At 35.7% G+C, this 21,716-nt stretch overlaps 1 protein-coding gene across 8 annotated transcripts in view; it reads right to left on the minus strand.

Moving 5' to 3' along the window:
* Nucleotides 1-21,716, minus strand: part of HMGCLL1 (3-hydroxymethyl-3-methylglutaryl-CoA lyase like 1) — a 73,744-nt gene that overhangs the window by 30,916 nt on the left and 21,112 nt on the right. For 2 of the 8 annotated variants that reach the window (XM_030944924.1, XM_030944925.1), the window contains exons 3-7: nt 20,955-21,007; nt 18,268-18,422; nt 17,494-17,589; nt 15,633-15,781; nt 691-754 (exon numbers count right to left, since the gene is read on the minus strand). In XM_030944924.1, coding sequence (XP_030800784.1) covers nt 691-754; nt 15,633-15,781; nt 17,494-17,589; nt 18,268-18,279 — 321 coding nt within the window. In that variant the 5' untranslated portion in view covers nt 18,280-18,422; nt 20,955-21,007. Of the gene's footprint in view, nt 1-690; nt 755-15,632; nt 15,782-17,493; nt 17,590-18,267; nt 18,423-20,002; nt 20,052-20,954; nt 21,063-21,716 lie in introns of those variants that run through there. The other 6 variants (XM_030944921.1, XM_030944929.1, XM_030944927.1 and 3 more) reach the window with 5 other exon arrangements.

A 21,716-nucleotide genomic window follows, 5' to 3' on the forward strand; every position in this document is an offset into this window, starting at 1 on the left:
TGTCTCTCGGTGGAAGGCCAGCATGTTCTGTCTTAAGCCTCTTGGAATTTTTACTCCACTTTCGTTTTTTCCAGTCCATTTAAGCTTTGATGCCCTCTTTGCCTTCCTGCAAAATTTTACACTTCTGTTTCACTCATCTCTCTTCTGGAAAAAGGGCTGTACTAAGATATCTTCTTCCTTATCCTATATTCCAAATGAGGAAAAGGGGCAGGGAGAGAAGGTGCAACTTATTCCATCATGGTACTACAGCAATTTAAGAAATCATATGAGGGGTGAGTTTTGGTTCATGTCTATCATATGACCCTCACCAGAAGCACAATGACAACACAGTGTGCTTATTCCAGCATAAAATGGATTTAAAAAGCAAAAAGCTGTGCAGGAAACCCTTTTGTACAACATAGTCCACTAACATATGTGCTCGAGTCTATTTTTTAAGTAATTTCCTACCTTCTTGCTAGATGAAATACTGCATAATATTTTTTCTTATGACTGATAACAATCAAAATATGCTACTTTTCTCACATTTGATTGTAGATCGTTAAGTGAGGTTATGCATCAAGCTTTAGTTTTAGCTAGGTTTTTGCTTGTTTTCCTTAAATTTTATCCATTAAAGATCTTTTTATGATTAAGTAGAGATAATTACATATATTTTTGATTTATTAAAAAGACAAGCCAGAAATTCACTCTTACTTCTGCCACTTTATCTGGTACAACGTTTCCTTCATATGGGCATCCTAAGGCACAGGACACATACCTGTAACAAAAAGAACACACAATATTCTGGTTTATATATATATATATATACATACACACACACACACACACACACACACACACATATATATATACATATGTACGTATGTATGTATTCATCCACATTACATCAAAAATAGATTAAATACAATTTTGAACACATAAACCAATCAACATAAAGATTTGAAGAACGAAAAGTTAAAATTACATCAGATGACAAAAAAAGGTTTATCAATTTTCCTTTCAGATCATAGAACAACAATGCAAATCTTTATTTATGCTCAATATATGTTATGAGTTGTAAAGGATTGGCAAGGTAGCCAAGTTTACAGTGTTGTAGGAGACTTGGTTTTTCTTGATATTTCCATCTGAACTTACAAGAGTCAGCTCAAACTTGGCCTTGCCTTGCCCTCACAAGGTATTCAGAGAAAGATATCACTTTCTTCCTTGCAATACTATCCATATCATAGCAACCATGGACACAGACTACTTCTGACAGCCCCACCATCTCATCAGAACTGTAAATGAGGACATAAGTCATCAGAACTGTGGTGAAGGAGGAACCTTTCATGCTCCCTCTCTACTGGCATTTCTGTCCCAGTGCCCCAGAAGAATTATAGCTCCATTGCAAGCTGTAATTTAGGCATGCCTTGGGACAAGAAGAAACTGAGAAGCCAAACTGTGTCCCTCAGCAGCTATTGGCTCCACAAAGAACAAAAAACTGAAAGCCACAACCAAACTTCCTTTGTTCAGCCCTAATGCTCTATTAGCATGGAATTCAGTTTAAATTCTTCTTTTTAATGACAGTTAAGACCCAAGAAATTCTAATTAAACTTCTAATTGTTTATCTTAAATTGATCAGGAATAGGATTAAACTAACCAGAAACATCCAGTCAAAATCAAAAGTGTGACTGTAAAAGGATTCACAATAGATTCTGAGGCCTGCAGAGCCCCAGTCCCAGTGGGACGGTGCTCAACTGCTCAACTGGAAAACAAGAGCCTTCATCGATCTCCCATCATTCCCTTTCACTCAACACTGAAGGATATAATGTAAAATTATACACTGTATAATGCAAAAGGGATTGAACAGATGCCAGTTTGTATGTAGTCAAGGTCCATGGGGTAAAGGATGTATTCTTTCTTTGCAGTTGAAGGAGAAACTGATTGATAGAATGTGAAATTAGGATCAGTAACAGGCAAAAACAAATTGTGGAAAAAATGTCCATATTTTAATACATAGAGCATATTCCGTCCCCTATATGAAGGCATGTTACTAGAAGTAAGAGTAAGAATGAAGCCAACCTTAAACCTAGTAAAGAGCTTGATTAGCTCTGACAAAGAAATGGAAATGAATTTTGCTTCCACAAAAGTGGCTGGGTCCATTACATCCTGCTCATAATTTTAATCCAGATGCCTACTAGGCATGATTTCAATTATCAATATGTCATTATGAAAACCAGGTTTTTGAAACTCAGCCACTGAATTCATTAACTATCAGCCCCAATTTAGATGTCACTGTTTAAATTCCAAAATTCTGAATTTTCGTATCTGCATTAAAGATAATGTAGCTACTGTTAACACTTAAACACTGTCCTGATTTTCAGTGACATATAACTGAAAAGCAATTCAGGATAATTTCTTTATTTTTTTTTATGCATACAGTTTTTCAAATGAAATTAAGCGTGAAGAATTTCAGACCCAAAGGATTGATTTTTACATAATACTACAGTGCCTAGAGCTAGTGACTGCATACACCTACTGAAATTAGTTTCAAAATCAGCCACAGCACTTTTTATGAAGTGATTAAGAACAGTACTACATTCTAAGTAAATGCAGAACATAGAGTATGTATGTGCACATGTTCGCTTTACTTACATATCTTTACAGGTTCCTAATGTCTGCATATGTCAGATCAAGAAGACATGCATTTGGTAGTGATAATGTGGCATGAACGACATCTGGGATGGAGTAGGGCAAACAAAAGTAAAAGCAGGCCAAAAGGTATCTAGAGAACAACAGAATACTCCCTGTGGTTCACACCAGAGAGCAGAAACTTGCCTGAGCTCACATAATTCAGCAGGGCCTGCTGGGGTATGAAAGTATGTGGTGACCTGAGGAATCTGCCTGCTACAATACACAAATCTGTTTGAGATTATGAACCCTCTGCATACTTACACCATCGCAACCAGACTGACATTTTAAACAAGGAAAATATGGTAGATATAATCTATCTGGGCATCAGATATTCAATATTAAACTGGAGAAAATAGGGATTACTGAAAGAATTTGACAGGAAAAGAACTTCCTACCAGATAGACAACAAAAGTCCTGCGAAGAATGAAAAAAACAAATTTTCAGTAGAGTTCATCAAGAATGAGCTTGGCAGAATTTTATCTAATATTTTCACTTAATGAGTTGGAATAAAAAGTAGAGATGTGGTGATAACATTAAATTTGAAAACAAAATACTTAAAATGCAGCTGTAAAAGAGCAAAGCGCACTCCAGACATACATCAGGATAAGCATTTTTAATAGAGGATATAAAATAGCAGACAGAATCACAAAATAAGATTAACTGGAAGAGACTCACAAGGATCATTGAGTCCAGCTCCTGGACCCTGCACAAGACGATCCCCAGGAGTCACACCCAGTGCCCGAGAGCATTGTAGAAATGCTTCTCAAACTCTGTCAGGCTGGTCCTGTAACCACTGTCCTGGGGAGCTGTCCCAGTGCCCAAACACCCTCTGGGTGAAGAACCTTTTTCTGATATCCAACCTACACCTCCTCTGGCACAATCTCAGGCCATTCCCTCGGGTCCTGCCATGGATCACCACAGACAATAGATCAGTGTCTGGGCCTCCTCTTGCCCTCATGAAGAAGCTGTAACTGCAGTGAGGTCTCCCCTCAGTCTCTTCCAGGCTGAACAGAACAAGTAACCTCAGCTGCTCCTCATACAGCTTCCCCCTCCAGGCCCTTTGCCATCTTTGTTTCCCTTCTTTGAATGCTCACAAATATCTTTCTTGTATTGTGGCACCCAAAACCACACACAATATTCCAACTGAGGCCACCCCCGGGCAGAGCAGAGAGGGACAACTCCCTCCCTTGCCTGGCTAGCAATGCTGGCAGGGCCTCATGCCCTCAGGACAGGGTTGGCCCCCCTGGTTATCAGGGCACTGCTAACAAATATTCAACTTGCCATTGACCAGGACCCCCAGCTCCCTTTCTGGGGCACTGGTTCCAGCACCTCATTCCCCAGTCTGTCTGTACATCCAGGCTTGCCTCATCCCAGGCGCAGGACGTGGCACATTCCCTTCATATGGTTGGTGATTGCCCAGCCCCCTAATTTGTCACTGTCTTTCTGCATGGCCTCTCTGCTTTCGAGGGAGTTGACAGCTCCTCACAGTTTTGTATCATTTGCAAGCTTGCTTAGTATCCCTTCCAGTCCTGTGTCCAAGTCATTTATGAAAATGTTGAAGAACACAGGGCCTAAGATGAAGCCTGTGGAATTATTTTTGAAAAGGTCTTGCTGTATTCTTATAGGAAATGAAATACAATTTGAGTCAGTTGCAGAAAACTCCATGCAAGCTGGAACATAGGCAGGCAAGCACTGAGCACTGCTAGCGGGGTACAGAGTGCCTAGCATGTGAAAACACACACGCATATCTGTGTGAAAGAGCAAAAATAATCATGTGTCTGGTCTGAGTATTTGCCAGGAAATCTAGAATTAAGGCAGTGCTGTGTGGGATGTTTCGTAATTGCATTTGTGTGTTTCCAAACCATTAAGTGGATGTGTGAGGAAATATGTTTCAATACAAAGGCAGATCTGTTATCTACACATAAATTTGGCTGTTACATTTTTCTTTTATTTTTGGGTATGAAAGAATCTAAAGGGCATTAAAATCACAGCAGAATACAACCAAATCAGAGCCCCAAGACCTCCACCCACATAACTCCAACACAGGAAACAACTTTGAAGGACATTCTGCAGAACTGCTTGGAAAGAAGAAAATTACCAAAACAGAGCCACAGAGAGCAGCAGAAGACACAAGTTAAAGGAACAGTCTGGTCAACTGCAGCAAACACTACTGACAAATCAAGAAGAATGAGGAGAGACTACTGTTTCCGAGATCTTGTCATCGGGGAGTTTGGTGAGAGTTGTTGCTGTTGCAAGCAAGGAACAGAAGCCAAAGTGTAGGAGTTATAGGAGGGAATCACAGAAGAGGGTCTCTAGACAGTAATTATAAACAGCGCCTTCAATGAGCTTAGGAATGAAGGAGAGATAGGCGATGAGACATGATATGAAGAACCAAGGAGGGTCAAAGGTGCAATTTTTAAGAGGCAAATGCTTGCTTATATTGCAAGTGGAAAAGAGCCAGAGGACAGTGAGAGGTTAAGAAAGAGAATAAGGGAGGGAAGAAATAAGAGGAAGAACAGAACATGGGGTCACTGGGGCAAGTGGAAGGGGTACAGATGGAAAGTAGACAAGAAACTTCTGCTGCTCTGACAGTGGAGGAGAAAGGACAGAAGGAAGAGGATATAGTATCTATTTTTCTTAGGAGAAAAAGCAAGATCCTATGTGAAGAAAAGCAGCAGAGGAAAGAGAAGAGTTTGAGCAATAAATTACAGAGGCAACTGGGATTTAATTTGTGAATTCAATTAAGTTGGAGAATACAGCTGTTTTCTAAAAAGATAGCAGGACTGAAACTAAAAAATATACCATAATGAAATAGACTGTTCCGGTGTCAGAATATTCACCAGAGACACTCCACAGTATGAGAGCAGAAGCAAATATCTGAGAGTTCACAAAGTGGAATCTGCAATGGAAGTGTTTAATTCTAAGTATGTGCTCAAATCTTTGCTGAATCAAGGCCAGACATAGCTTAACTAAGTCTTCAGCACACAAAAAAAGAAAACAGCACATGAAGCCAGAGATGGAAAGAAGGACTTGCAAGTGAACACATTGATACACGATGCTTTAGGAGCACACAAGTATGTGCTGTTTTGCTCACTCAGATTTTGAGAAATCAGAATCCTTGCCTATAAGAAAAAGTGATAAAAAGAAGTTTTCTACTTGTTTCACCTGGCAGAGTTTAGCCAGTCTCTCATCTGTCTGCAGATTTCACTGCAGATCAGCATCATTCAGTCTTCTACTAAATTGTTTCCTATGCACATAAAACAAAAACAAAATAAAAAAAAACACACAACAACTTGACTGTGTAATATTTTGCACAAAAATGCTGAACACCCTCTGGGGATGGGGAGGGAAAAGGAAGAGGAAGAGAGTTTTCAATTTCTTCCAGTATGCCAAAACCAAATTTCAACGTTCCACAAATGGTATAGACAGCACAAGGTCCCCATGATCAAGGTCACTAGGAATGGTGATAACCACATCAGCCCAGTGTCTGTGAAGCGAAGGATATAAAACCACAAACAGGGTAAATGAGCAAACATTTCTTAACCAAAGTGTGTTAAAGGGAAAATTAATCCAAGCAAAAACTGAACTCCATGTTGTAATCAGCCCTTTGTCAACTTGTTTCAGCAGGAGTCCCAGAGCCAGATCCACAGCTGTTACCACAGCTGGAAGCATGAAGCCTCCTGAGAAGCCAGTTGCAGACTCAGATGCTGCTGTTTCCTGTTTATTATTATAGTGTAATTTTGCATATAATTTACCATGTTCACTGCAGATGTATTTATTTTTATTGGATGTTTGTGCTAAAATGTACATGCCTATCATTTGGTGAATTCATAATATTAAGATTGAACTATTCTGTCTCTTTCCAAAGAAAACCATTTATTAAAAACAGGGAGTCTTTACTGTAGGGAGAGAAAAAACACAAAGAAGTAAAGAGAGAGAAAAAGCAGATTCCTCAAGAAATAGATTCTCCAAGCCAAGTCCAAAATGTGTAAATAAGGCCAGGATCTTTTTTTCACATTTGATTTTTAAAACAACCAAAAAACTCCCCAAACAACCTCCCGCTCCTCCCTCTCCCTAAAAAAAAAAGAAAAAAAGAAACAATCTCTCCATGTATTCAGTGCCCAGTTAAAACTAATATGTATCCTTTTCACAGTGGATTCTACAGAAAAAATATTTGTTAGTATTTTTAAATGCCAAAAAAACACTATTAAATTGTGAACTATGATAAAATACTGAACCACGTTCTACAAAATAGTTACTTCTCTAAAAAGTAACAAAGCTGTTACAATAATGAAGGGCCACTAAACCATTTAACTTTCAGTAACTCTCTCTAGTTACCTTTGGAGCTAGCAGTAACATACTATTGAGCACACCACCTTGTTACCTTATAATTTCATACTAACATTTCATATCTGATTTACACTACTCTTTTGGAAGACACAGGGATCATTTTTACTTCCCACAGAGATCCCTCTTCTTTTTCTTTTTTTCTGCTTTTTTTTTTTTTTAAGCAGCTCTTCTGGCCTGCTATTAATATTTTTTCTCTGTAGGTACAAAACAATGGCTAAAAGTTGGTAGAAATTTATTCCTCAGGAAAACCTTCACATAGTGCAATCATCCAGTATGATAGAGTCAGTACAATGGCTCCAAGATCCTTTTCTTAATCTGTTCCCAGTACAGAGAAATTCACTACATCCCTTATTCCAGCAATCTCTGGGTCCTTAAACCTCTCCAGGGCACTGATTCCTTCTGGCTTAATACTGCATAACCCTGTGGATTTTTTTACCATTCACATACAAAATCGTGTTCCTTCCAAGTCTATTAAATGCTCATCTACATTTTGTTGTTTCCATAACCCCAACTATAGGCTCACTTATAGTGACATGAAGATGTTACACTGGTTTTACTATCTAGAAAAGTGATAATAGTATAAATCAAAATATTCTCAAAATAATTGTGAGTATGCTAAACTACACAGTGTAGTCTTTAAAATAGGCAATTTAAAGCAATGTGAAAAAACATGTATTTGAGCCCAAAGTATTCCAGAATACCAGAAAATATGAGTTCTGAGTTTCTGTCTGTATTTGTAAGACACACGCAGCTTCGAACTGTGTGATTTGTGCAAAACTGAATTGATGAGTTCCTCTTATGGTATTTCTAATCACATCTAAATGATTCGCTACTGTAAGGCCATCCAAATATCTCAAATTACTTAGGATGGACTGCAATAAAAGAAGAAAAAAAGAACACTGTTGAACTGAATTATAAAGATGTGATTATCTTGATAAACAGTAGTTTTAGATAATCAGGATGTGTCTTTATAAACAAAACAGACCACTATTAGTTTCTAAAACCAATTGTTGCAAGTACATTAAAACAAAAAGAATTTATTCTTCCACATCTTTCTTTTCCAAAAGAAATCCCGATATCATTAGCACAAGACAAAGATAACTAAAATAAATTCTTTAAGTCTTGATTATATTTTGTTTAATATTTTTTATGTTTTTTTTTAAATACACAACATAGTTTGTTTGTTATCTATTTCTCAAGGAAAAAAATATTGCTATATTTCAAGTCTATCAACCAGTATTTGAATTCTGTACAAACACAGATGTAAGCCAAATAGTGATACATTTCAAAGTGCTTTTATGTACTGCAAACTGCATCATACAACTTTTTCTTAAAACGCATAGGATATAAACAAAGGAATTACATAGAGCAGTTCAGAATTAATGTGTGATTGCATGTGCTTTAATTTATGAAGCAGCAGCTTTGTAAGGAAATGCCACTAGAGGTATTCTACAGCAATAATTTGCATCTGTTTTTTTAATGCTGAATCTCTAAATATTTGCATACACATTCACATTTGACTAAATGGCCTTAAAAGGACTGTTCACATGAACATCTTTCAGGTCTGGGACATAAATACAGCTTTTAGTTGCTGACCATGGAGATGTGCTTTTCAGTAAAGGAAAAAAATTACAACCTTTCAGGCTCATATCCCTGGTTCATTTTTTGTAAGAAATAAGGAAGTCCTATATAGTATTGAATGTTTCAGAATGAGATAGTCTGATTTTATGTCATGGTCAGGACCTAAAGCACCATTTTTGGAAAAGAAAGAAAAATACCAGTCCTTACTTCCTTTACTATCGTACTAATTGCAATTCATTCCTGTGTCTTTTTAAATTTTGGAATACATAAACTTAGAAGAATCTTGCTTAATGGAATACATTCACTTGGAAGAAACCAGCTTATTCAGAATTTACTTAACATCTTCTTCATACATACATTCATGATACACAAGGACAATCCAAGTGATAACATCCAATTACCATTTCCCACAATTTTTTATCAATCCTGGCTGTTAAGGCTTAATTTTTAATTTCAGAAGTTGTGATATTTTTAATAGTACCTGAATCATGTATTGCAAGGTGCAAATTTAAAACCAGCACTATTTTGTGTCACTTTACATGTAAAAGACACATAGTAGTAATTAGCTGACCACACAGTTCATAACTGATTTGGCTGAGTGTCCTCACAGAGCGTGTCCCAGATGTTATTGTGAAGTTTTTATGCATGTATTAAAAAACTCCCAAACTAACTCAAAACCCCAAACAAAAACCAACAGAACCCTGCCCCTTTATGATGCTAATAAATGGTCCAACTTCTAAGACCATATGCAACATTTCAATTCTTCATAAACATTTGAACTGATTTAGTAAACATTTAGAAAACTATGGACTGTACTACAGATTTTAAATGTGACAGCTGACAACATAAATTTTCTGGATGATGATGGAGTCAATGTTAGTGCAGCTGTAGTAACAGTAAGACATGCAAAAGCTAAAAGTTTAGTTTCAACTGTTTGAGTGCATTTTTCATAAGATTCAAGTATTGCCAATGATTTATGCCCACTACATAAATTGTAAATTGCCAGTATAAATAGGAAATACAATTTGAACCCCTTAAAATTATTTTTGGAAGTATTTTTTCAACTGCTCAAATAAGGAGTTAGGGCAAGGCACTAAATTATCCATTTCCTGCAAATAAATAACACTTTAAACAATAATAGCGCTTTAGAGAGGAAAAAATCTCTGTATTGAAATGAACACAAATACAGTTTATGCATATTGTTATTTTTATTACTTTAATAATTGTAGCAAAATATTTAGCCTACAAAATTTATATTAGAATTTCAAATGTGTAGTCCTGGGAGCTTGCTTGAGGAAGAGCTGCAGGTTTTGGCGATGGTTCTTTAAATCAGCCAATGTCTAAAAGGATCATTAAAAACTAAGTACAGAGAGTAAAAATCTTTCTCTGTATAGTCAACAGGTTCATTTTGTGACACCTTGCAGCACAAAGCCTATTATTACATTTCTTTTACTTCTTGTAATTTTTCGAATTCTTGTATTTACAGAAATTACATGATCCTAATCCTTTGGCTATGCAGAAATAGAATGAGATTCATTCGTTCTTATTCCTGATCTCAGAGATAATCATCCACAGCCTAGCCTTAGAGGGGCCACTGGCCATCCTATGGCAGGTACTTTTAAAAAGTACATAACAGTAAACCACAGCAAGAAGGTTGCCTAATTCCCTCCAGTAACTACTAGACAATTTAGGATGACAAGCTCAGGCTTGTTGTGTGGTCATGCTCAGATGTGTCTCATGTTACAACAATAGTGAAAAACAATATATAATTATTGTCAGTAAATAATACCTACACAACGAAAACCCTGAAACTAATCTTCTTCAACTGAGGAACAACCAGTCAAACCATGAGTATCCATTCAAAATACTGAATATCAAAAAAAACTTCCCACAAACCCTTGACGGTCTCAGCATTTTAAAAAAATTTCATGGAATCAGGATACCAAAATGCTGTTTATTGTATCTGTCCTTAGCAGATTAGCTACATTAGCTGCTTCCTTAGCAACAGCTAAAGATAGGATCAAAAATCACAGACTTGAATAGCTACTTCTTTTTTGATTGTTTTATTTCCAAGAAAAAGTCACCTGGATTGCACTGAATATTTCTGTGAAATCTCAGTTTAACTTTTACTTTCTGAATATATTTTTATTTTTTTTCATTAAGGAAGAAAAACCCAGAGTTTTATCTCAGTAAATGCAATTAAAAACTCCAGAAGTCTTTCAAATGTACTGCAATATTTGGGAACTAATGGACTACTTTCTCTCAAGTACTAATAGATTCCCTATAGTAGTGCAGGGTTTTCTACCAGAGAAAATCATAGTGTAATTTTCTAGAATTAAGTCTGAAATGTCAGACTGCTTCCATAACCTCCCTCTTCACATGTATCTGAAGTGTTGTAAACAGATTTACTTCCTGGACCTGGTACTCAAAACTGATGCTTCTTCTTTAAGGGCATTTTATCATTTTTTAACTAATTGAAAGTTTTAAGTCCACCATTTAGACCTTTTTCCAACTGCTGGGAGAGCTGCTATTAAAAAAAGAAGTCCTTGTGAATCCTCTATTTCCATATTCAGGCTTCTGCTATTTTTTCTGGTCTTCAGAATTCTACTCAAGAAAATACACTGGAGCTTTAAAGAAAGTAGCGAAGTAAATGGGCACTAAACAATCCCTTTTGACTATTACTTCTGAGAAATCATTCTGTCTTAATGCTTTCCATAGACTCTTGTTACCGCAACCCATGAGGACTGCATCTGAACAAGTATGAACAGGGAGGGACACAAGTCAAAGTATCACAATACTTTTACTCTCTTTAAAACATATTTGTCTAGAGTCTGATCCATAGTACTATTTTATTTCCCATTAATTACTACTTTGACTCCCCAAAATCTTCCCAGGATGGATTTTTTAAAAGTGCACTTAAAATCCAAATGTATGGGGTTAACCAGTTCTCCTTTATCTTCTAACGTATAATGTTCAAAACCTGCTTTCCAATATTTTCATATACTGAAATCCATGTTTAGTGGATACTGAGAATTATTGCCTCAGAAAAGGCTTCTTTTATGAAATAAGGGTTCATATTCTGCAGTTTAGATTCTCAGCAGGTTTTTTAGCAGATCGGCTACTTTATAATTGAGTTATATTAGATGACCTGGAAAAATACCAGCAATTCTCTCTTAAACTTTTGGATTTGTCAAAGTGTAACATTAGTCCACCATCTTATCTCTTATGCCTCAACTTCAATTTTTTACTGGATAAATTAATTCTCAAACTAATATAATGTGATGAAGATACACGTAACATTCACTGAAATGTAGCTTCTTTTCAATATTCATATCTTCTCTATTTGGATCCTTTACATCATTACAATCCCACTGATGCCAAATGATTTTTTGCCTTTTCTTTTATGTACCTTTTATACAACTTTAATGTATCCTCAGTATTCTTAGCATGCATATTTGTAATTCCTTGAGTCTAATAACTTAGCATAGCCCTAGTATTTTGTTAGGCCAGGAGACCAAACATCCTAAAGGCCTCATAGTAGGAGGCTGGAAAACCCCACGCTATCTTGGGAAACCAAGATCCCAAACCTAGTATCTCTCTAGAACACATCCTGTAAACTAAAGATTTGGCCCATCCAGGGGGGAATTTGACAGATGAGGGGAATATCACATCATTCATCCAGGCCTCCCATTGGGGTATTCTTGGTAGATATGCTGATTTTTAGTTTATAAAACTGTACACTGATTTATTGTGCGTGTGCGCATTGTGGCACACTCCACCTTGGTGAAGTGGTGCACCAATAAGGAAGGATCCTTATTAAAATACCAAGGTAAAAACCCTTATCCCTTAACTGTGTCTGGCTCTCAATTTTCTAAGACCAGGAAAAGGCATCACCACAAATTGAATTATTCCATTAATGGCTATTTAATTCTGAAAGATTCACTTTTCCTGTAAGCCTAAGGAAGAACAGTGGAGTGCACTTACATGATTTTCATTCACAACTTTGAATCTGCTCACTTTGTAGCATATCTGATATTAAGCATTTCTCTGTTGAAGTGTTCTGTAACATACTGCACCTGGCATGACAGACTCAATAAAATTTTCCTGCACGTACTGTATGAAGTTTATCTTATGTTTGCATATTGCACTGAAATTAGAGATATCTCTACTGGATACACAAAGTAAGCACTTTAAAATATAATCTGATTGTATTTTCCCTGAGTTCAATTATATTTTCTTCATTTCTGTACTGTTCTGTTTGCTTCACCACCTGATTCTTGATATTCCTCCCTTTTATCTCTTTGCCTTGTTTCCATTCTTTAAATAATTACTTTTTTTTTACTGTGTTGTTCTTCTGTTTTTACCGTTTTCTGATTCCTACTTTCTCTCTCTTCTTTTTTTATCTTTTATTTTCTTTCTTTTTCTGTGTGAAGAAAAAATAAAAGCCACATGGTTTGTCAGATAGTAGATAATAAATGTTTGGGAATGTTGTAGAATCCTGTCATGGGAACAGTTACTTCCATCACATCAAGTGTATTGATGCCATAATAATTGCTTCTGGTATGTTACAAATGCAACAGACATAATCTGTGGGGTGGGGGGAAGCACCACGCTGCCACTTTTTTAAACGTATGCAAACTAGTGCACAGAAGACAAGTTAATATTTTAAGCAGAAAACCAATCTACAGTACACCACAGGGGCTTCATCATCACCTACAATTTACATCTTATGGACAACTTGCAAAGTCTCTTTTTTGACATCCTCCATAATTACCCAAAAACTTCTACAAGACATAGGCTTTGAGGATGGTTGGTTGCCTATATCACACCATTTAGATGAATTTTTGTAGTTAAACATAGGAATATAAAACAGAAAATATCTCCTGACATGCCTAGACATCTGAAAAAACAAAACCAGAAGTTTAGTGTAAAAGTGTTCACAAGTGGATAAAATTTGTTGCTATACACTTGCTGTTTTGTCTGAATTCCCTTAACCATGCTTGTCTGGGACCTAAAGTTCAGACATCCCTGAGCTTAATCCTCCTGGAGAACTCAAATTGCTAGTTATGTTCTCAGCTCAGATTTTAGTTTTAGAAAAAAAGGGATGAACAGTGGTGGCAGACAGCTTTTAAATAAGACATCTCTTATATGAGAAGTGGCTCAGAGAGGTAAATCATGACTCTACTGGCAGATTAGCAACTGGAAAAAGTATTTAAACTCTGGTACAAGTTACTATTTCTTAATACAGTGAACATCCCTACTTCTCTATTTGGTGATTTTCCTCCTGAAATACACCCAGGCTAAGGAAAAGGAATCCGAGCATTTATGAGCTATCCTTGGTTGGCCTGTGTGTATGTGTGTGAAAATCACAGAAACACAATATGGTTTGGGTTGAAAGGGACCTTTAAGATCACCTAGTTCCAACACCTCTGAAAAGGGCAGGGACACCTCCTTCCAATAGATCAGGTTGCTCAGAACTCATCCATCCTGGCCTTGAAAAACACCTCCAGGGATGCAGCATCCACATCTTCTCTGGGCAACCTGTGCTAGTGCCTCACCATATTCACAGTAAAGAATGTCTTCCTAGTATCTAATTGAAACCTACTCTTTCATCCTGAAGCTTTTCCTCCTTGTCCTGTCATTACAGTTCCTGACGGAGAGTCCCTCTCTGGCTTCGCTGCAGCCCCCTTCAGATACTGGGAGGTTGCTATGAGGTCTCCACAAAACCTTCTCTTCTCCAGGGTGAACAGAGTCAACTTTCTAAGTCTGACCTTGTTAGTGAAATGCTCCAGTGCCTCTGCTGGACTTGCTCCAACAGTTCCATGTACTTCATATGCTGGGGAACCACAACTTTATGCAGCACTCTAGGCAGCATCTCATGAGGGCAGAGGGGCAGAATCCCCTCCCTTGCCCTGCTGGCCATGCTGCTTTGGATGCAGCCAGGACACAATTGGCTTTCAGGGCTGTGAGCACACACTGCTGGCTCAGGTTGAGTTGTTTGCCAACCAACACCCACAAATCCTTGGATTGGACAAAATGATCTCTAGAGTGCTCTCTCAACCTAAACCCTACTGCTGTTCTGTGATCCTCTGGGGCACAGTTATAACTAGAAGTCAGATTTCCCTTTCTCCAGGCAAATGCCCAAACAACCACACACTGTTGTGAAAAAATGTGTGCAGTAGCATTACCCCATCACTATTTCTGGAGCAAAGAGAGAAACCAGTATTTATTCCCAGACTGGTTTTCAGGTACTTAGCCTCTGAGGTATCTACCTCCACCTATTTTCAAGTCCAGGTATTTTCTGAGCATGATGTAGTTTATAGTACTAGTAATCCTCAAGGAATCTCATGGCTGAGTTTCTCCTTGAATCTACGTGAGCCCTTCAGCATGCACAAGGACCTTCACAAATAATCTTAAGTAAGTAGCTCTTACCTGTGATGCAAAAGAAAATGGAAATGAAATTCCATACTGTTCAAGAGTGAGTACCATTCAGGATAATTTTAAGTTAAAAAAATGCTGGATAATTCTAGAGTTTCATGCACTGTAGACTCAAAAATTTCAATGCCTGGCTTTTCAGGATAACTTATATACAGAATAAGTTTTTTCTTAGGAGTAAATTTGTTTTCTCACTTCTATACCTTACTCCTGCAATGTATGTAGTGATATATTATGAATTCTACAATAAAATAAAAATTTGTAGGGCATTTTTTTAGGTGCTAGTGTTACAAATTCTCAACGGCACAAAAGAAATTTTATTCTGTCATCTGTGACAGTAAAAACTAATTTTTATAATAAAATCTCATAAAAACTCCTTTCTTTCTTCAATTTCCACAGCAAAAGAGTTACCATCAGTAGCTAAAAATGCAAAAATAACTAAATATATTCAAACCTAAAAATAAAAATCACAGTAAAGATTATTATTACAATTCATCTACAAGGTAAAAATTTGGTAATAAACTTTTCTACTGGTACCAAATAACCCCTGTAACAATGACTCTAGTAACTCTGTATTACTTTAGAATCTGTATATTTACCCACGCACTGGAATATTCATACTCCTTGCAGATTTAGTGACTTCTTCAAACCTTTCTATGCTTTCTTCAATTGAACAATTAATATTCATTTTGCTAAAAGATTCAGATGCTGCGCCAAATACCGAGATTTCTGTAGCTCCCGCTGCAATCTAAAAAACACATTTCAAGAAAACAGAATCATAATACTACATTAAAGTATTAGATTGAGCACTTAATTCTGTACAACATTCTAAAATTTTAAAGTACATTAAGTATATCATCAATATGGAAAATCTAATTTTAATTCCAATTTTTTTTAAGCTATACTATACAGACAGATTGAATCAAATTTTGAGATCATTCACTGTGGCATATTTTCTGCCTCCTCTTAGCAATTAGTTAAACATTTTTAAAGTGATGAATGATAAAGGGAATATGATGTAAGAATTCATATGAACCAGCTATATAAAAAACCATTATTAATACTTGTATGTATCTTTTCAGAAAAGAAAAAGATCATACAACAACTGTCATACTGTCTGTTCCCCCTGAATACCAGGAAGTCACTCTCATGCTTGGGAAAGCTCTCTGTGTGCATATGCCTAGAGTAGCAACAATTACCAACAGGGATTTCTTTGCTAGAGCCAACTCTTGGATCAAGGACTCCATTGGTCTTGGTGTCACAGTCGATAAGGATAATATGGAAAATGTGTACATGAGAGTCTGCTGAGAGAAGTCTTAGCAAACACCAGTCTAGAAAATGTGTAAATGTGGTGATTTCACTGAAGGGGCAACTAGCCTGAGCTTGTATTCAGTACTTCAGTAAATCAACTAACATGAGGCAAACTAGAAGGCTGAAAGCAAACTGATAGGAGAAGAAAACATTTTATCTTAATAGTTAGAATAGTTAACTAACTCTCACTCTCCAGGCAGAATAATACTCTTGTTCAGTGAAAAAGGACAGAGCTTTTGCCTTTACTCTCTGCCTCTGCAGGATAATGTCTAAAATTCAGCAACCCATATAGGGACAAATATTCTTTCAAACAGAGGGAAAAAAACATCAGCAAGAAGGAATGCAGGAATCATCTACAACTAATTTTTCATTGTTTTCCCTTCATTATATCACTAAATACAGTATAGAGATAAAACGCCATTAATTAAATGCATACAAGCTACCATTGAGACAAAGTTGCAGCACTATTATCTGATGGCTGATAGTTAAGTCAACCATGCACAGGATTCTGTTTTAACATTATTTCAGTATAGCAACTGAATGACACACTAGAGCACAAATGTCCACCAAGCAGTATGCTTTCCAAATACAGCCTGTCCTACATCAGGACAAAAGCAGAAGCACTAAAAATTTTCAAAAAACAGAAGGGTAAAGATTAGACTAACAATGTGTATATTTTAAGACTGAACTGCTCCATTTTCACTCTTTTACACATTTCAAGTCTATAATTTTGAATATTTTGGAAGAACTGAAATAATTTAAACTTTCAAACCCAACCAAAATGAAATCCAGAATTGCTATAGAGCTTTTTCATTTAAACAAATACTTCCTCATCCTTCTTCAGTGTTCCCCACCAAGACACTCTTGAAAAACTTTTACAGGGACAACAAGTCAAAGAGAAAGAACTGTCTGGCTCCTTACATACAAGCATCATATAAAGAAACTTACAAAGTTCCTGGTCAATGCCTCCACTAAAATATGAGCTTACGATCACTCTGTGAATTTCCCATTTTTTCATAAAGAAAATTGGGAGTTTTCAGTGAAAAAATATATAGTTTATTTCTGACATTAAATAGCTAGATTCTGGTACAGAACTGAAAGTGAAACATAAAAGAGGTAAATGTAGACAACACCTATGAAAGCACTTACAGCAGAATGAAAACCTTGAAGATTAGGTGTGAGAACAGGATACTGGACTCCAGGATGCCGCTCAATGCCCCTCATTACTTCTTTGTGATCTGCCATCTAAAATAAAATAAATAAATAATTTGTACTGATCAGCAGTTATTTTCTGATTTTATATAACCAAATAGAAACTGGCTTAGACTGTGCTTTTGCCTTCATTACTTTTACAGTTCATGCAAAAAGTCCAACAACAAGGGCATTAAACTGATTTTGTACAAATACTCTTTTTTAATTTCTTAACTTTTGACTATTTGTGTTGCAATTTTTTCAGATCTATGTGAATATAGAACTGGGACTAAGACTTTGACAGTGTTCCTTTGTGTGCATCTGTAAAAATATAATTTGCATCATGAATTGACAGACTTATGATCATGCCGTTCATGAAGTGTTACAGCAACTTTAACTTTGCTTCACTGGACTTAATAGGTGGAATTAACAGAATAACTGAGATTTAAGAAACATAGAAATCTTGAAAACTTCAGCACTCTGATAAATGCAACCTCACAATGTTAAGCATAACTGAACTTGAATTACTCAACACTGTCATCAGAACATTTCAAGACTAAACATGTCTATTCTGAAAGAAACAGCAAAATCCAGATTAATGCAATGTTTTAATATATTCAGAAATTTCTTTCTGAAGAAGAAAATACTTCTTTATTATAGCAAAGATCAGAGTACTTGTTTTCCTTAGTCTCCCCTCATAAAAGAAAACCTGCCTTTTTAAGATACACTTACATTTTTACTCATTTTCAAGATTAAATATACTCCCTGTACTGATGAAGAAGATGAATGAAACACTTATTCACTTAATAAAAGGCAGATTCTTTAGAGAAGCACATTTTCTTGAAATAAGTGGGTTGAAAACAAATATTTTTCAATGGTGTGCACACCTGAAAACAATACAAAATAAAACATATCCCTCTTATTTAATGTCTTAAAGATTCTGAGTTTTAAAAAAATTATAGTGCACATTAATTGCTTTTTAAATGAGTTCTCATAAAAGCAAATCTCTCAAGCAAACACTATTAAGTTGGATTTCTGTTTCTTTCCACACTGGTGAAAAGTATTTTGAGAAGTACCATGTAAAAAGATATATGAACTACAGAGCTTTCATTACTCCTTACTTTCAGCAGATGCCTTCCTGATAGCTATGCAGTACCACAATTCTAAATACATGTTATTAAATTATACCACACTATAAACTAAAAATACTGCGTGTAGCCTGAAATCTTCCAGTCATCAGCTTCCTTCTGTGAAGATGAATGGATTAAAAATATCAGAAAAAACTATGAATTCCTCTTCAAATATAAGCCCAATATGAATCTATAAGGAAAAGGTACAAAAGGTGTTCTATAGCCAGACACAATTAATTTCTTATCAAGAAATAAGTGATAAAACAAAACTTTTTCTATTTGCTTCTATGTGAAGTAAATTGGTCTGATAACCTCACAAAAAAACCTCTGTTAACACCTAAGTTATTTAAGAACAATTTTTCATTCCTTAATTTAATATAAGTAGTAGCTACATTTCTCAGGGCAAAAAAGAAGGTCTGAAACCAAATGATAAATTAAATGGCAAATGCTGGAACTAAATTCACTCTCCACAACTATAGCCTGTCTTAAAATATACTGGAAAACCAAAATGACACTTTTTCAACCAATATAAACCTGCCAGACCCAAATAATATTATAAATATTAAATCAGTCCCATTGCTATTTTTCCTGTAAGTAAAATCCCATCTTTGCACATATTGCATGTTATAAGATTTTAAATTGTAATAAAATACTTCTTTTCCCAATTTCTTTAAAAATAAGCTTCCTAATAGTAGATATTTATAATTTTGGCTGTTTATGTTATAGGTGTGGTATCCTGTTTTATATGGCACCTTGCTACTGTGGAACATTTTCTTTTAGATTTTTCAGTAAAAAAATATCTTTGCCAAAGACAACAGTGGATGGGAAACCATAAAAAATTTAAAATACTAAAACAGAAATAAGTGAATGAGTGATCTAAACATAACTGTAAATTCTATTCCCATGACCTATCAAAAAAAGAAAGAGCAAAGAAAAGACAAAGCCAAGACTGCACTCTTTGTCAAAGCAACACAATCTTATCTTCTAAATTAAAAAAAAAAAATTAGACACTAATTAAGCCATTAAAAAAAGTATTCCATGAGTGAATTTGAGATAAGAAGGGATTGCTCGATTTTTTCTAAACTGACAAACCTGTGCTAAATTTGGTACTCGCAATGGCTCACAGGAAAAGGAAATAATTAAACAAGAAAGGAAGAAATACAACTTTACTTTAGAAATTTTCTTCTAACATTTGAAAAATGTTATTATTCTCTGTTGCAGTAACTGACAGTGTGAAGGCACTTAGAAAAAATTAACCTATTCCCTTTTAGCAGACAAGAGATCACTGCCCCTCCATTGATGCCAAAGAAATTCTGCTTTGTCACTCTTCTCTTTACCTTCCCTATTAACTTTCTTCTAGACTCTTCTCTGGTGACCCTGAGAACACTGAAATAAAGCAAAGGAGTCCTTCAGAGTGCTGTACAATTTGCTTTGTTAAGTCTTGAATAAGCATGGCTGTACTATGTTTTTCTCAGAGAAAAGCCTAGAATACAGTCCAGGCCCAGGATGTATTGTCAGTTTTAAATGGACAAACTTTACATTTTGTCAGATGTGTAACATGCAATAGATATTGTTAAAATGGAAGTATTTTCTCAAATTAATTAACTTCTTGTTTTAATTTGTAAATAACTTGTATGGTCCTTGTCAAATACAAAGTATTCAAATGCTTCTGTGCAAACAAGTGTGCAATTTCCTAAAAAACAGCTGGAATTATAAATACTGACTTATTTCCATGTTTGCAGGAAATAATTAATTTGCACAAACAGGTGCTAAATAGCAAACTTCAGGACTAAGCCTGAATTTGCAGTGTTAAATTTCAAATGGAAATGTGGCATTCTAATGCCAATGCAGTTTTGCTGCCATTCCAGAAAGGCTAGGTTTCTGCTGAATTCTACCAAACGTAAAAATTAATTCTGGAAAAATAATAAGCAAATTTTTATGATCCATCAAAATTTAAGTGAAGTTTCTGATAGAGTGTTAGAACTCCAAAATAAGTAATGTGCCTAACTACGACGACATATATAGAAGTCCTAAATTTACATCTTCCAAACACATTTGCAAATGTGGAAAATTACATTTCATTTAGAGAAAAAGAAAATAACGTATACTACTTTTCTTTTTACATCAATGACTACTAGTTTTAGTAGAATAGAAAATAAGTAGGTATAACACTAAATTATATTAATGATGTGTCACCATCCCAAATCTTTAGTTACAACTGAATTCTACATAAATAAATGGAATGGCATTTAAATTGAAATAATTGTGAATAGAGCTGATTTTACATACCTGAGGCACCCATTTGGACGAAACAAAACTGGTTACTTCTATCGCAGGCAGGCCTGTTTTGGAAAGCTGGTTGATTAACTCAATTTTTATATCAGTTGGGACTATCACCTACAGACATGGAGACATACTTTAGCAAAGTATTTCATACATAAGAAACTGTTTTAAGTGAAACGTTCCTTGTATGTAAGCAATAACTTTTTATACAATAATGAACTACTCTTCCACATTTTACCATAACTCTTCTGTTTCCTGACAGAAGTAAGTATAAGGAAGGTATAAGGAAGGTACTCCGCAGTATACATGATCTTACTCCATTTTCTGTCCATCACAAAAGTAAGCACTTCTGTAACTGGTTATAGATCTGGCCTCATTATTGGTTATTAACCAAACACCAAACTAGCAAGAACTGACAAAGGAAATACTAACAGTGTGACCAGTGAAAAATGGGAGGAAAAAAGCTCCCTGGATGCGGCAGAGTAACTCTATTCTGCTAATATCACTAACATCTCTGGTATCAGGAACAATGATATATGTGAGCTTATCCTCCTGTTTGTGGAAATAGATGATTGTTTCTACACAGGTACCCTATAATCTCTTTCAATATTCTTCCATGCTTCCCTACCACCCTTTAGGCAAATAATGCTATCAAAAGAGTAATATTTTTCTCCCATGTCTCTTCAGCAGGAAACATGATAAAATCTATTTTACTATTCCTTCTACCTTAACATTTGAAGCAGAAACACAAGTTACAAAGATAGCCAG

Source organism: Camarhynchus parvulus, chromosome 3, assembly GCF_901933205.1.
Source record: "Camarhynchus parvulus chromosome 3, STF_HiC, whole genome shotgun sequence".
Classification (NCBI taxonomy): domain Eukaryota; kingdom Metazoa; phylum Chordata; class Aves; order Passeriformes; family Thraupidae; genus Camarhynchus; species Camarhynchus parvulus.